Source organism: Vanessa tameamea, chromosome 26, assembly GCF_037043105.1.
Source record: "Vanessa tameamea isolate UH-Manoa-2023 chromosome 26, ilVanTame1 primary haplotype, whole genome shotgun sequence".
Taxonomy (NCBI): Eukaryota; Metazoa; Arthropoda; class Insecta; order Lepidoptera; family Nymphalidae; genus Vanessa; species Vanessa tameamea.
In genome coordinates, this window is record NC_087334.1 from 651,355 (window position 1) to 668,580 (window position 17,226).

Below are 17,226 nucleotides of genomic sequence, written 5' to 3' on the forward strand. Positions count from 1 at the left end.
GTTAATACAGTTTCAATCGTACACAATTTCCAAGCTTTGATAATTAATTTGATAAAACAAAATTGCAATTTCCGTTTCACTTTGGGATTTGAAAATTGTGTAAAACAGAATCTTCACAAGTGACAGCAGAGTGTAAAGCTGCGTTCATATCTTTGCGACTGAAAATCTCGACACAAAAATTTATGTTGTCGATACATTTCATTTTAACAAAATTAGTAAAAATGCTGTCTATATTTAAACAACAATGTTAAAATGAGACACCATTATAAAAGAACAATTCAATAACTTCAGAATCGAATTGTAATATACAAATTAAGATATTCTAACATGACAGACGCAATATAACATTACTCTTGTTATATTAAAAACACCGTCCCTTCTGTTCTTGTCGTATTTGGTATTAATTTCAAAATAACTAAATCGATTTTGATCCAGTTTTCATTTAAATATATTTAGATTATTTACTTGAATGAAATATCTCTTTACATAGTTTTGTAAATAATTATCGGGTTAGTTCAATTTAAACAATCATTATATATTAAGAAACTATTTTTACAAATGGGGGGTGTGTTAATTATTCGCTGAGAAAAGTGGGGAATAAATTAGTGGGTAAAATATAACGTCAAATACAAAACGAATTTTATATAAAAACATCTATGCATCTTTTCTACTTCTATACTACGTAGTTTTGCACTTAAACGTATAACTTATCTATTTATTACTGTGGGTGTATAGTAATTTCATTACGCACACACGGATAACCCTAACGTTGACGGATAAAAAAGAGACGCCTGTCATGTTAAAAGCATCAATTAAACATACAATTAATTTAGCATACATACAAATCAGATCTACATTTCACATATCAATTAATTACAACCAATATAAGAGTAGATTAAATATATTGTTTCAAATAATTTAACGTGTGAGAGATGGGTGAAAAACATATTTCTTTCTCTGTCTAACATTCGAGTTATATTATATAGAATTGAAATATCATCAAAATGTAGGCGAAGGCTCGCGTTATCATGCTACATCAGGACTGGTAGACCAAATGGTATTCGACAATTGTCGAAGCGATTTCGAGCATCGCCTGTCCAATTATTCAATGAAATGTGTCACAAGTTAACACGAACCTTCACCCAAAAATGTGGGCGTGGTATTAAAAATTCAAATAACTCGATAAGTAACGAAATTAGTACCAAATTTATAATTTATTATCAAAAATTAGCTATTGTATATGTATAACGGAATTTGTACAAAGTTTTAAATTATTTTAATGTTATTGGAACTTTAATGATATTATTTGTTAAAATTACTGACTTATTTTTCAAGTTTAGACATTTATTTATTGATCTATCGAAACGTTTATTTTCTTCCTTTGTCCAAATTCCATTAACATACAAGTATTTCATTTCTGTCCACATGTGAACCATGAAGCAAAAATATTGATTATTATCGATGATATTCATAATTTATTTGATTAATATCTTTATTGGGGACATGTATTACGTCATACGGGATCTACAACACATATTGGTCCGTTATCTAAATACATATATAAAATATACATCTTAATGTCCGTCGCTACGTACAATTAACTAATATTTAAAACTAAATTAATATATCATTTTGTGTATTTTGAGGATTTTTCCTAGGCGCTGTTTCGCCGTCTTCATTCCTTTTTTCAGTCTTATATCTGAAAATTGACATCGAGACACATTAAAGAGAGTAGTTTTTTTTTATCGGCTTTTTAAGTGACTTTATTTATTAACGTAATTAAAAAAAATTAATAATAGTATAAGTTTCTGCTTTGTTAATAAATAGTTCCAGAGAAGGAAATGCGATACAAATTATTTAGGTATATGACCAACTTAATATGTTTTAATTAAACACAGTACTTACTTTTGTTGGAGGAGACGGGATGCGCGGGTGGTGGCGGTCGCTTGCTTTTGGTTGCCAACACCGCTCGCTTTGCACTCTGAAACCAAGCGCTCAATGTACATCGCAAACACAAACGATTTTGCCAGAAATTATGACAGTGTATGTTTTTGCAAGAGGATGTCAGATAACTTTCAAAAATATTCAATTGCAAAATTTAAATGAATCGTTCAATTTTGTGTGCACAACTAAATACTTTTTAGTTGATTGCACACCTCATGGGATGATCATGGGAAACAGTAATTGACAATGATACGTATATTTATCTTGAGCTGCACCAAGGTACAGAGCGGGGTACCTGCGGGTGGCGCTCGGGCGCGTGCGGCGCGTGGTGCGCGTGGTGCGCGCGGTGCGCGGCGGCGTGCAGCGCGGCGCGCACGCACTCGCGCCGCACGGACGCGCGCGCCGGCCCGCGCAGGCGCGGCACCACGCGGCCCAGCCGCGCGCGCGGCGACCACGACTCGTCCCTGGAACGCATCAAGTCGGTGTGTATTCAATATTCATATTAGAAACCGCCTTCTAAAATTGCTTCAGGACGGTCAATACGCTTAGGTAAATAATTAATTAATGTTGTTTTAAAAACAGTCATAACAAAATGGACACAGATTAGAAGTAGGGCAGTAGTGCAGCATTTGAATGAAGGATGTATACATTTTAATACGGATTTAAATAAAATAAAATTATACATTTTATATGACCAAAAAGAGCTTATTTTTCATAGCGACTAACTATTTAAAGAAAAAAAATACGTTTTGACAAATTTTCTATACAATAAGGTAGTACATAACAGCATACAAATATAAAGAGTCACTCACTTGTCGGTCTTGCTCTTGCTGTCCGTCCGACTGCGCGCGGTGCGCTTACGAGACGTCCACTCCTCGTCCTCGTCCGAACTCATCTCTAACGATGGATACACTAGGTAAGAGAAAAATATAATTATAAAATTGCTGAAAGCACTCCCAAAAAAATTGTATTAAAGGAAATGAACATTTTCATTAATTTAGGGTCACGAACTTTTTTTCAAACCATTCAATAATAGATTTATTTGTATATCTCCTTGTGTACTAACCATACTCTTCGTCTCGATGCACCTCCTTGATGACATCCTCTTCGTCGTAATCGTCGTCCGCACCCGCTTTCCGCGCGCGAGCACGACTCGTGCTGCCAGTACCACTACCGCTACCAGTACCGCTGCCGGCACCGGTGGCGGTACCGCTGCCGCTGCCACCGCTGCTTTGATAATAATTTTCATCAATTTTACTAACATAGTAAGATGATAATTGTTTATACATGTTATCATTTGATTTATGAATAGTTGCGTTTTTATAACTTAAAAAAAAATACCTTTCAACTCGAGAAGTGTCTGTAGGTTTCGGAGGCGTCTCTATCGCTAGACCGAACGTCCTGGCCGGTGCTTCGTACCGTTGTTCGCTAATACTGAGCATACCAGCAACCGCTGCGTCTTCCCTGTTCGAAAAAAATATTTAGTTTACTTAAGATTAAGACTAACATTCTGAAACGGTTCGTTCACCTCGATAGGTCCGATGGACCACCCATAGTCAACAAGTTATTAAATTTAATCGGTAATCAATACCAGCTCTTTTGGTCATGAGGATCTTACTCCGGTCATATCAAATTGTCGAACAAACTCAGATTGAGAGTCAGTAACGACAACCACGGATTACACACGTCACTTACGTGTCGTTGTCGGGCTGCTCCTCCTCCGCCAGCTCGGAGGCCTGGATGAGCGACTCGATGCCGTTGGCCGGCGCGCGCGCCGCCTGACGGTAGGCGGTGGAGTTGCTGTTCGATGCTGAGTTACAAATATACAACTTTTCAATATTATCGTTACTGTACAGTTATTTTATGTCATACAGATACGTCACAGCTCGACAGATACAAAGGTTATAATTGAAAAGATGGACGGTACACCTCTTCGGAATACGATTGCAGTCATCGTCTCTTAAACCTTTTTTGCCTATTGTTATATTTTGGTTTAGACTTAGTTAATAAATTATTTAATAATTTCTGTTAATAATTCATCTCGTGCTCGCCGGTGAAGGAAAACATCGTGAGGAAAACTGCATGTGTCTAATTTCAACGAAATTCTCCCACATGTGTATTCCACCAACCTGCATTGGAGCAGCGTGGTGGAATATGCTCCAAACCTTCTCCTCAAAGGGAGAGGAGGCCTTAGACCAGCAATGAGAAAATTTACAGGCTGCTAATGTATGTAATGTAATAAATTAAAATATTCGTGTCTCAAATAAACGTTTTTTTAGTTTTTATTCTAAATAATGTTATTATATATAGGTCGAAATTATTTCGGTAGCGACACATATGTCGCACTCGGCGAGTCAGGGAACACTCAGAGAATAAGTGAAGGGCGCACCGGCGGCGCGCTGCGAGCGCGCGCGGGGCCGGCGGCGCGCGGGCGGCGGCTCGTCCACGTACAGGTCGGCGTCCTCGTACTCGTACGTGCTGGACACGCGGCGCCGCACGGGCCGCTCCGAGCGCCGCACGCCCGCGCGCGCCTTCGGCTCCGGCGCCGCCTGCGGGCACACCGGCCGGACCAGATGTTGTAAATACGAAAACGACACTATATTCTCATACTTAAACCACTCAAACGATTTAGATGTTATGTTAATATTTTTTGTTTCGGGGAAATAAATAGGTTACTGTTTTTATTTCATCCCTCGAGAAGGTAAAATGAGGCAGCTAGTATCCAATAAAGGAAATAATTATTATGTAATATTTAACCGGTGACTCGATGAATAGGAGTCTCGCTGATTGATTTGTGTCACTCACGTAGTTAGCCTGGTACTGGTGAGCGACGGCGGCATCGTATGAAGGCAGCTGCGTGTGCGCAAACGTCCCGCCGCTGTAGCTGGGCGCCTGCTGCCGATTCGAGATAAACAGTGATTAACAATTTTCTAACGAGAACAGCGAACCATCGACGCTAGTATGTCGTGACGTTACCAGCGGGGCGGGCTGCGCGGGCTGCGCGGGCGGCGCGGGGGCCAGCGCGGGCGCCAGCGCGGCGGGGGCGGCGGGGGCCGCGGGGGGCGCGTAGTCGTAGGCCAGCTCCGGCGCGTACAGCTGCTGGTAGCCCTTGCCGGCCTCCTCGTACTGGTACTCCTGTATGTCTTGCGCGGAGTACATGCCTGCAACGCGGTTACGTACAGTATCTGACAAGAATTTAAGAACATTTAGCATTATTTATATATTCGGAAAGTAGATGAGCTATAGGTAAGTCGTCACCTGCGACCAAATACTGGTACATTACATTACCTGCAAACAGGAGCTGAGCAACAAAACGCACAGATTATTAACAATCGAATAAAAGGTAATCAATGAATACCTGCACCATAATTCATATCCTGTCCGTCTATTCGCATATTTGCATGAAGATTCTCATTCGTAAACAGTATTTGTTCCTCGTGATAGTCTCCAATGTCCTTCTTGGATATCGTCCACTGCTGCACGGGTTTGAGACGGTCCGTTCTGATCAGATGTGATTTTAAGATGGAGTGTTCGGGCAGACTGTACGGTGGAGGCTCTTCTCGTGACGATGAAGGAGAGTTGCTGAAAGAACATTGTATAAGAAATAAGTAACAAGTTTAGCTTAAGCTATTCTTAAACTTAGGATCGATTAGCATTTATTTATAACATGGCAATACTTTTTTCAATTTGACAATCTGCCTGAGCAAATGAGGATACTTTTGCGAGGGCGTTTGGTTCAGCTCTATATTGATTGTGTAGGTGCTTAATCATAGGTGGACGTTAACTTTGCTCGATTGGACTTTACTGATAAATATGCCCCCTTTGCCTTGCATTTGCGTAGAAAAATATTCCTATAAGGTCTCGCAAAGATTTATGCATAAAAATTTGCGCGTATACATTACTAAAAAAAAAAAAAAAACCTTAAAAATATTAAAAATATATAATAAGCCGAACATTCCTTTGATACTTTGTCATTTGATATTCCTATAAGATAAAAACTAACTTGTCATTGATAGCTAAGTAAAAACAGGCAACTACCGTTAGTTATTGCAAATTAAGAGGATACTTTACATATTTACTTTTAATTACTTATAATTTTCAATGTTTTTAGACAAGAAATACTATAATTGACTTAAATCAGAATAATATATTATTTTATAAGTCTTCCTGGTAACAAATATCAATAAAAAAGAATCTATGTAACTTAAATGAAGCCACTTCACATATATCCACGCCTCAAACAAAAAAAAACCAAGTATAACAATTATTGGTTGTGGTAATTCTATTCTATTATGCGGGTTAAAAGGTGTCTTTATTAACATTTTTTGTTTGTAACGGACTAGTCTTTATTAACTTAAAGTATTTTAGAGTCCATAATCTTTATGTAATTAATACTTACTTTAATTTAAGCTTCAATGTTGATTTTTTATCTTGTCTATCAACGAAACCATTTCCATCTTGATACGTAACCTCTTCATAAGTTTGATATGCATACTTTTCCGGTAAAATCTCTTTACTTTCCAACACATACTTAGCGTCGGGTACACCGTTAACATATTTAATCTCACTGTTTACAAACTTAACATCACTATTCACAAATTTACTGTCACTAATGTATTTGACGTCACTGTTAACATATTTGACATCTTGAATATATCTATCGGGATATAGGACTTCCTTGTTGTCGATGTAATATTTGTCTGCATATATTTTCTCTTCTGGGTATTCTCCGTTCGGTGTCATGTGCATTATGGGCTTGGGTAGGGTGAGTTTGAGTGATTTTTTTGGTGCTGCTTCGTTGCGTTTCTTGCTTTGAGATTTGGTTGGTGAGGTGTTTTTTACTTTAATATCCTGAAAATATAATATTACTTTTGAGTTACTTCTATGATTGGGGTATTTTTTTCATTATCATATAAGTGTAACTTTATTGGTCGGGCGGGCTTGTGAGTTTTTGTGTGAATGAAAGGCTGTACATACCTTATCTTTATTGCTACTGCTACGTTTTTCCAATGTGCGTAATTCTTTACACAGCTCGCGTACCAGCTGCCCCGAGTTGAGGCACTTCGGCACATTATCGCGCTTCGACGCGTCCGTCTGTATGAAGAAAAAACTTTTATATGATATTTAGTACTCCAAAATAAAAGAAAACTATACACTTTTTTTTTATTTTCATTCAAATATACATAGTATATCTTTTCACGATGAGTCCACCGAGTTGTTGAATTTTCACTATATTTTAATACTTACACTTTTCAGAGCGTGCCACTCTTTCAGCGCATTCGCTAAGATCTTGATCCCCCTCAACAGAAGCGGCGGTAGCTCCGCCGGTGGCGTGGTCACACAGTTCTCGTTTATAGTGAAGTCCTCGTCCTAGAATACATTATATGCTGTTAGTTAAAATCGTTTATAAATAAACCGTATATTTTCTGGCAAAGAAGAAAATTTACCACAAGTCAACAGTGAATAATATGTTAGTCCATTAATCCTTTAAGCAATTAGTGTCCTAGAGAAGAGACCCAGACATAGTCTGTTGACATTTCGCAAGACTAACATTCGTGACCTCAGAGTGGAGGCCTTGCTAGTGGATTGGTATCTGTCGAAGCGCACCTGCGTCTCCTCGTTGTGGCGGCGCAGCGCGGCCAGCAGCTGCGCGGCGGCGTGCCAGTGCAGCGCCTCGAACAGCGGGTAGCGCAGCACCAGCGGCGTCTCCACGCGACTCTCGATCTCGTAGATCCTGTGGATATTTGTTTTTTTTAGACTGGCCCGCGCCTGGCGAAAGTTCTCTACTTCTTACGTAGTCTCTCTCTGAGAATTCAGTTATGGTTACATTTTGATATACTGTATAGTATAAAGATAGGCAGCAAAACAAATATACATATACAATACATATATGTAAATACGAACATATTTTATGTTATGAACAAGAAAATGTTCAAAGTTTATCATATTTACTGTGGAATAGAATGAGGTAAAAATTAATATAATTAGATTTTCAGATTGCTAGTTTCCTGTCTCACCGAGGCGTACAAAATTTACATGTAAATATACGAAAAAGATCAGATGCTGCTGATCCTTTAACTTTTGTTGGTTATTAATCTTTTCAGACTCTGTACAAATAGGAGGGCACTCACTGCAGCTGCATCTCGATGGCATAGGAGTGCAGCAGGTTCCCCCCGAACACGAGCGAGTCGCAGGGCGTGTACACGGCGTGGATCCAGCCCGTGGGGATGAACAGCGTCTCGCCGGCGCTCACCTCGGCCGTGCCGTACCACTCCACCTGCACACCCGGCGCGCTCGGGGTAACCGTACACTTTCAGGGCAGAGCCCCGCAGCGAAGTAAAGGAGTTGTCTGGAAGCTCTGGGGCTTCGAAGGAGTGTACTTTATTTGTATTTTACTATGCTATATTAAAGTTTACTCAATGGAATTATGGATGTAGAAATTGCTATGGGGGGGGGGGAGCGGTCTGTATACCCCAAGAAGTCAATATAATCAGTCAAGATAAGCATTTCACATCACTATACAACCCATAATATAGCATGCCTATTACCTAAAGCTAATTAAATATTATTTATATGAACATAACTGTTGTTGATTTTTTACCAATGATATTTTACGTATTTTTAACAATCACATGTGTATTTTCTAGACAATTGAACCGTAACCAAAAAAAATTATAATTAATATACGTTAAAATAAAACAAAAATTTACCATATCACCAAAGAACTTCTCGCTCTGATTGTTGGCCGCGCTCCACTGTTGGTACAGCGCCAGGTTGGTGGACGTCGGAGGGATCAGATAGAAGATCTGAAATAGATAAGTCATAAGTTTAACACAATGCCATTTATGGCCAAGGTCCATCTGTCGCCTACTTTTTCTAAATAAATACATCCAATTCTAAACGAGGTTTATCAGCCTTACCTTCCGACCGTGCAGCACGTGGTACCACACCGTGGTGCCGCCGAAGTCCACGTGGAAGTCCGTGTAGGCGGCGGCGGCCGACATGAGGCAGTAGCGCTGCACGGCGGGCCGCGCGGGAGGGGAGCCCCCTAGCTGCGCCCAGTCCAGCGCCCGCAGCGTTCCCGGCGGCTCCACCAGCGGACACAGGCTGCACACACGGACAATTTTAATAGTCAGTCGAGTCTAAGTTAATCTTATTCCACACTTGCTTTTTAATATAAAATAAATAGCATCTTTGAAACAGAGATGATGAATAACACTACGTTCACAAGACGTGCTGTCATCTCTCATTCTTTCTTCATCATCATCATGTAAAAAAATAATAATTATAAAATTGTACAATTGAATGTGTCTTTTGTATGTGCTCATATTTGCTAAACTATATTTTAACTTAATCTAAACATGCTAAATATGTTTGTTTGAAGATTTCAACTCACTTGGTGTCTGTAAACTCTAAGCTGAGTACATTAAGTACTTTCTCATCTCTGTGTTCCGGTGGTGTTTCAAAGTAATCAATAAAATCACCAAGCGGCATCCTCAACGTTGACTGTTTACGTACATCTATAACTTCCACCTGAAATAAAACAAAAATAATAAATTAATAGAATTGTTGTCTAAAAGCAAAAATATTACCAGGATATGTACATAAGTTAAACATATTGCACATATTCATTGTATACTGCCTTTATCTAATAATGAGTTTTAACATTAAATTTAAAATTTGTGCATATGAGGGATGAAATGACTAAATTATCAAGAATAATATTAATTTACCAATTATGTTCTATATAGAAAAAGAGTAATAACTAAAGATTATTAATTAATAAAATACTATTTTAGTCAGTAGGTCATCATAGTAGAATTAGAACATACCTCTAACTGAGCTCCACAGTATCTTAATACAGATCTTACAGTAAATGTTGCTGCATTAGGCACTTTCATATCCAAACCTTCAATAGTATTAAAAATCACTGGGCGAGTAAAACCTGAAACAATAGTTACATTTCTCTTAAAAGAGCCCAGTAATAACAGTAAGACATTTATGGGTTTATTTATCTTCCTTACAAATTATGAATTGATGTAGACATACACTCAATAAGATTTCTGCATTATTTAATGAATCCCATAATATTTGACAAACTAATTGAAGAAGAAGAATAATTTAAAATATTGTTAAATAAAACGAAATACAATAAAAAGGGTAAAAAATTGTAATTACCATTATCCCTCACAAACTCTTCTGTAAAGTGCTGCGGTCGCATTCTCTGTAACGAAGCGGGTGTCGGCCGAAGGGGACGGGCGGCCAGTGCTCGGACCCATGCCGGAGTACCAGCTTGGGATGGCCGAGTTTCAGCCCCAATCTCGTATCTGTCCGCCCGGTGGTTGTTTGTGGGGATTTTTACTGTAAATTAAAACATTTTTAATTCATCACTGTTGTATGAAATTTTATGTAACACCGTTAGACTTGAAGACTGACTGAGACATCTTAGTAGATAAAACATTACACTGTCGATAGGTACCTCTCTATTCATGTTAATTCATCTCGTATTTACCGATAAAAAGGAAGGATTATGAGGTAATATACATGTATCATCTGAAATTCTGACACATTTGGCTTCAGTAACGTGTACCAGGGCCGCATAGTGGAGTAATCAAAAACCATTTTCTTAGAGAGAATAACTGATGTCTGACTATTGACAAATTGCGGACTTTGAGTTACTACAACTATTTACAGCGACTTTGGATAGGCTACACTTATAAATCATTAGCTTTTCAAAATCATTTAAAAATAGATATTAATTCAGTGATGCAAATACAAAATCGAGATGCAATTACATAGGCTACTTTATGAAGCTAAAGGCATTTTCTAGAAATTGTGAATAGCAATTTGTGCACTATTAATATAAGGAACAAATAAGAACTGGTTATTTCTATTATCCAACTGCTCAGGTTGATAATTCTATAACTTGTATATAATTTTTGCAGTTATAGCAATATTATTTGCCTCATAATGCATAATTATTCATTTTATTATACAATCAATATATTATATAATTATTCTAATAAACAAACTGTTATGATGTAATAGAGTGATACTCTTAATTGCCAGCAAAATATATTTCCTGGCAATTAAGAGTTACATTATTGGAAATTAAAAAAAATTAGATGAGACTTAGTTTGTGACAATATATATCTTTTTTTTAATGATTTATATTTTAGAGTCATTGGCAAACTTATTTAATAAAAAAAGAATACATCTTTATTATTACAAATATTATTATTTTTTTATTGTATAAAAAATATTATAAAACATTTAATTTATAAGTATTTTTATTATGAATTCAGAATCAATTTTTATTTATGGACCAGGTGCTCGTCTCGGCTCCACATGGGTATGTTAATGGTCTACATACAACCTTTAGACTAAATAACAAACAGAAAAAGAAAAAAATATTGTTTTTTTTCCAGCTAGGAAAGTTGAAATTCTCTGCATTTTTCTACTAAATTATACATTTATAATACTCATAAACACTCCTCTGTTTTTATTGATGAAACTACATTATTAACAGTTGCTTATAGATGGCAGTGAGAAACTTTGTTTTATACTATGTAAGGGTTAGTCAAATAAAACCTTATAAAATATAATGATGAATCCTCAAAAATATTGATATGACTCAAATGTTTACTGTTGATTATTTTTCAAGGAAAATTAATGTTTTTATTTCAAAACATGAATAGTTAATAACAATTAGATTTTGTTCATCATTTAATCTTCTCAACTCTCATTAGACCTGGCAACATTAGTTCCAAAGATAGTATTGATTTTACTCATTTAAGATTTAATTGTTATTTGACCAAACCAATTACCGCGCGGGGAAATGTATTATATTGCATAATTTCATATATAGAGGTAAATACTAAAATATTTGTACTTACAAACAGACGGACCATATGTCTGCGCACATTTTGGACAGTGGTATTTGTCGATATCGTCAGAATGGTAAATTTTTACATCAACACAGCTGAAAAAAAAATTGTTATATATCATATAGCAATACACGTGTTAGTTTGTTTATTATTGTATATACATATCAAAATATATATTTTTTAATTTTTATGTTTAAAATTGTTATTTGATCGCAGTTAATACAGTGATATAATTCGAATATTTGTAAAAAATGCGAAACAAAGAGTAATAGAGAAACACGTATTTGATAGTTCTATGGCGATCATGGATATAAACAAACTTATACTTGAAAAACACCACACAATGCACTTAATATTCGTAACTAATTTAATCACTTTGTTTAACAGTGAATTCATAGTTTAAAACGAAGTAAAATAATGATATATTTAAGAAAACATTATATTCACAACATGATGGCCGAACAGCCGAGTGCTGTCAAATTCATTTAATTTATTTTCACTCGCAAACTTGTTTTCAGATAAAAACTTTTATATTTTCCACTTTACCTTCCATGAAACCACTCGCGACAGCAGTCACATTCTATCATAAATTGTCCAATATTATATGGTTGACCACACAAACAATAGGTTTCCTTCGATGACGCCATTTTGATGGCGAATAGACAATGATTTTATTTTTATCCACGTCGCTTAGGGTGGCCATATCAAATTTGTTGTTCATCGTTACATAGACAATGTGTTTATAGGAACGGACATTTATTTTGTTAAAAAGTTTTTTGTAACATTATTTTAAATATTAATTTACACATTATTGCAAAATATATATTATATTTTTTGAATTATTGAAATATTGCACTACGCCTTATTTTATAAACTGACTTAATCAATAACTTACGTGTTAGTTTTAATTATTAATAATCAGGCGCTTCAAAATTTTTTTATATTATTATATAAATTGCTAGTAGTGGTTAAAATGGATATAGTAATTGATGTTATACTTTATTAATTTTTAAATGTTTATTACTGACTTTAATAACAAATAACATTAAATTTGTCTGTTTATAAAGATCTTTATTAGAATAAATAATGATTCCTGCACCATTAAACACATTTTTTCCTACCTCTACCTATAATAAACTCGGTGTTATTTTTATCTACTTGGTTAGGCGTTAGTCTTTTAATAGAGTGAGTTAAATAAGAAAAGTCCAAAAACACAAATTGACTCTATCTATGAATCTATTAATTCAATCTCATAGTTTGATTTAACAACAGGGAAAACTATAGTTCCTATGGCGCCACAATTTGGTAGGCGAATTTATGTAGATCTCGACAAAATAAGACGAAGACGTAAGTACTTCTACTGGCACGGGAGCTCATGGCACTCAAAAGAAGAAGTCAACCTTTGTGATGTTATTGTACTGTGTTGCTTAATGATGAAATTAACATTTAATATTATTATAAGTATAACATTTTTCAACGTCAGTTTTTGAAATATCGATACATACAAATAAAATATATATATAAATTTTGTTTTTAACTTTTAATATTTAAGATTAATAAAGTTTTTTTAAAATAATATCAATTATTTTTCGAGATGTGGATACGCGAAGAACTAAAAAAATAAGTATTCTACTATTTTAATTTGTTTTTGCACTAAAATTAAGAACAAAGACAGACCTTAAGCTTTTGCAATAAAAAATCCGAAAAGCATGATTCGTTTGGAAAAGATCTATGTATGTAAGAACCCACGTATTTTAAGGTAATTTACAAAAAATATACTCTGTTAATCCCGACTCTATGTGGCCTTGTCAGTCTCAATTCTAGACTCTAGAATCTAGAGTAATTTTTATTAAAACGTTAGCGCGGCTCTAATCAATATTTTTTAAATTAAATTACGGAGTTACTGAGTATATCTTAAATATATCATACAATATTTACATCTTATATACCCTATATATTTCCATAAACTATAATACACCCATTCGGAGTAAATGGTCTGAATAGTAAGGTAAACGTAAAACATACTACCACAATTCTATCACTAGAATTACACATATTCACAACAAACATTTATCACATATTGACCTTTTCCATTACTCTAAAATAAATTTTAAGTGTCGATATATATGTACTAAGCACTAGATATGGCATTCCGAACATTCTCTGTTCGACTGAACTAAAATTCCAAACAGTTCATCTCGTACGCAGCGGCAATAATACGAATCGGAGTACGAACCTGGACTAAAATAACGATTCAGTGGTCATGTAAGTAAAATTCAAATTGTTCAAATGATACAATAATTCGACTAAGAATACACTGACTCAAACATTAAAAAGACCATGTAAAACAATAGAAGTAACGTAACGTCACAATAGAAGTTACGTGGTAATGATTTAACGGTGGACATACGTTTAAAAAAAATCTATTATAGTATAGAAAATTTCCGGTCTTTGCTGTTGACAGTTGAGGAGATGTTTCCTCAGGAGCCAATTTAGAGTTAAGAATCAGGTCATGCTTAACATAATAATCACAATCTGTATGTTTTGTTTTGCTTTTTATGTAATAGATACGCGGACGGGCAATTTGGCCACCTGATGGAAAATGGTCATCATGACCCATAGAATGCCACCTATGATGTTATGTACCTTGTGACTGCAGTTACATTTGTTTACACTACCTTCAAACCAGAACACAACAATGCTAATTATTGCTGTTTGGGCAATATGATATTATCTCAAAAGTGGATGGTACGTAGTCAGACGGGTTTGCACAAAGCCCCTTCACAAAGTAAGCTAAGTGTAAAATTTCAACATCATGGGATAAGAAGAAATTCTAATTCGTTTTGCAAAATATGTTTAAAACAAACAAACATTGCGAGTTAGATTATTTATATATTATATAGACAGTGTCGTACAATAAAAGTTTTGTGGCTTTTATTTGTGCCGAGAGGGCACACATTATTTCGCCAGTGGCGCGTGCGATGGAGAAGACACGATGGAGATTGAACGGTCGCGATTACGGCTCAATTTAATTTTAAAGGCATAATAGTCAAAATAACTAAAATGTACTAATTGTAGTATTATGGTATGCATGATAGATAGATGCTAGACTTGACACTCGTCATATTACTTTACTAATGTGCGTATAGTGGGCAACATTTTTTTTTCATTTTCCGCATTGACAGTCTATCAAGACATAAATAATCAAAGCAATGAAAGTTAAATAAAAGCTTGTAAACGCATTAAAATTTGACCTTTACCTGTTGTTGCGCTCGAAGCTCAACATTCTATCTCGACAAATATATATTCATAGTTAAGTATACAATTATAGCACATATAATTATTATGACAAAACAACATTGAATACCTTAAGTAAATAAAAAATAGACATAAATAGTAGCAGTAAAAAGGATTTTCGTTATATATTTCTGATCAAGGTCCATTCAATCAGAAGTGTAGTTGAATACAAATTGAACCTAAATATAGACGTCCGTCATGCCACGAATTACTATTCTTTTGTTAAAATATCACAATCGCGACACGTGTATTTGATTTTTTTTAAAGTAAAAACTCCTTTGATAAAAAAAAGTAGGTACCATGTAGGTTTTTATGAGATTATTCCACCATGCGGCACCGTTGCGGATATTCGTTTGATGTACTGATTTTACATCCGACAAGGGTTTCCTCGTGATGTTTTCCTTCACCCCTGATCACGAGATGAATTTATTATAGGCCTCTATAAAGCCCCTCCATTGACCTCGATCTTAAACTATCAATTGCCAGTCACTTTGCGTATATCATCACTCCACCTGGGCTTGCCAAGGCGTGGTCTTCACTCCGTAACCAGTCCGTTGTCGCTTCAGCTTACTAATCCAGAAAAAAAAATACACAAATCACATGAAAATTTAGTAACTTTGAACCTATTTGATATTTGAACAGAGCTGGGGGCTCTTGGATCCTTCTCTATAACTGAAGATACCTACTTCATTTTAGCAAAGCTGATATTTTGAGAATTTCTGGTCTACTATATAGTTAAGACGGTATGCTTACTTATTAGCCCTTTTGCAGGTAGCGCGAACTAAAATTTGGCTTACTCACCTACGTTAAAGTAGAAATTGTCATATTTAAAGCGCTTTCGAGCTATGACGTAGGTCTGGGGTCTCTGGGATCTTGGACTATTAACTACCATGCCATCTCAGATCATTATCATATTTAGTGTAGTCATGAGTACACGTTACGTGATATACACACATTTTAATGTTACTTATGCTATTAGAACAACTTTTTATTAACGTACATTCACTTACTTTGCTTATTTCGTAAAAGTATGTATACTGGGTTTTCTACAGCAAATGTACAAACATTCTATATTTGACGTCTTAATTAATGTATTTATGAAATATGGAAAGTTTTTCTTTATATATATACAGGGTTATTGTTAATTCGACGTATTTCCGTTAGGAGGTAATAGGGGTGACTATTTGCGATAATTTTAACCCCTAATTTTTATTTATAAAAACGATTAAACACTGGATATTTTTCGATATTTAAACAATAATTATCTCTCCAAATTTAAAAATACGAAACGGAAAACGATCGATGACGCCGGTTGATTTCTACATTTGCGGTCACATGAAATCCCTAGTTTATGACGTGAAATTAAAATAAGAATTATGAACGTTTCAAATACAATGCGGAATAATTTGTCTAGTTCGGTAGTTAAGTCACAACTTAGAAAAAGAATGCGACTTTGCGTTCGCAATAGGGGAAGTCACTTCTAGCAAGAACTAGGATAAATTACAAAATATCTTAATTGTAACTTAGCTATTGAACTGTTTATGTATCTAAATTTTATTTTAAATTTGTATTAAGTAAGTAAGTCAAGTAAATAAGTAAGTTTTTTTTGACACGAATTCGGTCATGTTTGAATACGAATTTCCACCAGCGTCCTTTCTGATCATTTTATTTCGGTTGCTTTGAAATAAATTCCTAGTTTCTATACATTTTCGGAAAGCTAAGTAAACGATTATGTTTTTAAAATAATTTGCAGAACAAGTTTCATAATGTTTTTCAGGCATATTTGAGGGAAAAAAGTAAAAAAAATATTGAAATAATATCGTTTTCTGTCTCGCATTTTTAAATTTGGACCGAAAATTATTGTTTAAATTTTGAAAAATATCCAGTGTTTAATCGTTTTTATAAATCAGAAGAAAAAAATAGATTTTATTCGATACTTTTTTTTAAATACATTTTTGAAGTTGCATTTTGGACTTATTATGAAAAAATCTAAAAAACGCGATAACTCAAAAATGGTTAACTTTTGCATTATGCATATGGGAGTTAAAATTATCGCAAATAGTCACCCCTATCACCTCCTAACAGGAATACGTCGAAT

General features: G+C 35.2%; 2 protein-coding genes across 2 annotated transcripts in view; one reads left to right on the forward strand and one right to left on the reverse strand.

Annotated features, from left to right (window-relative positions):
* LOC113404947 (glycine receptor subunit alpha-2-like) overlaps positions 1–17,226 on the forward strand; it is a 220,310-nt gene that overhangs the window by 137,244 nt on the left and 65,840 nt on the right. The window lies entirely within an intron of this gene.
* LOC113404942 (histone lysine demethylase PHF8-like) lies at positions 204–12,565 on the reverse strand. Its single transcript, XM_026646025.2, has 23 exons — positions 12,378–12,565; positions 11,841–11,926; positions 10,123–10,305; positions 9,777–9,889; positions 9,341–9,477; positions 8,865–9,051; positions 8,655–8,750; positions 8,076–8,221; positions 7,552–7,678; positions 7,192–7,314; positions 6,922–7,038; positions 6,344–6,795; positions 5,303–5,526; positions 4,921–5,105; positions 4,750–4,839; positions 4,334–4,493; positions 3,640–3,754; positions 3,286–3,408; positions 3,011–3,171; positions 2,757–2,856; positions 2,240–2,408; positions 1,906–1,981; positions 204–1,699 (listed from the first exon to the last, which is right to left on the reverse strand). Exons 1-23 carry the CDS (start codon positions 12,476–12,478, stop codon positions 1,620–1,622), a joined length of 3,351 nt encoding a protein of 1,116 aa, XP_026501810.2. The 5' UTR covers positions 12,479–12,565; the 3' UTR covers positions 204–1,619.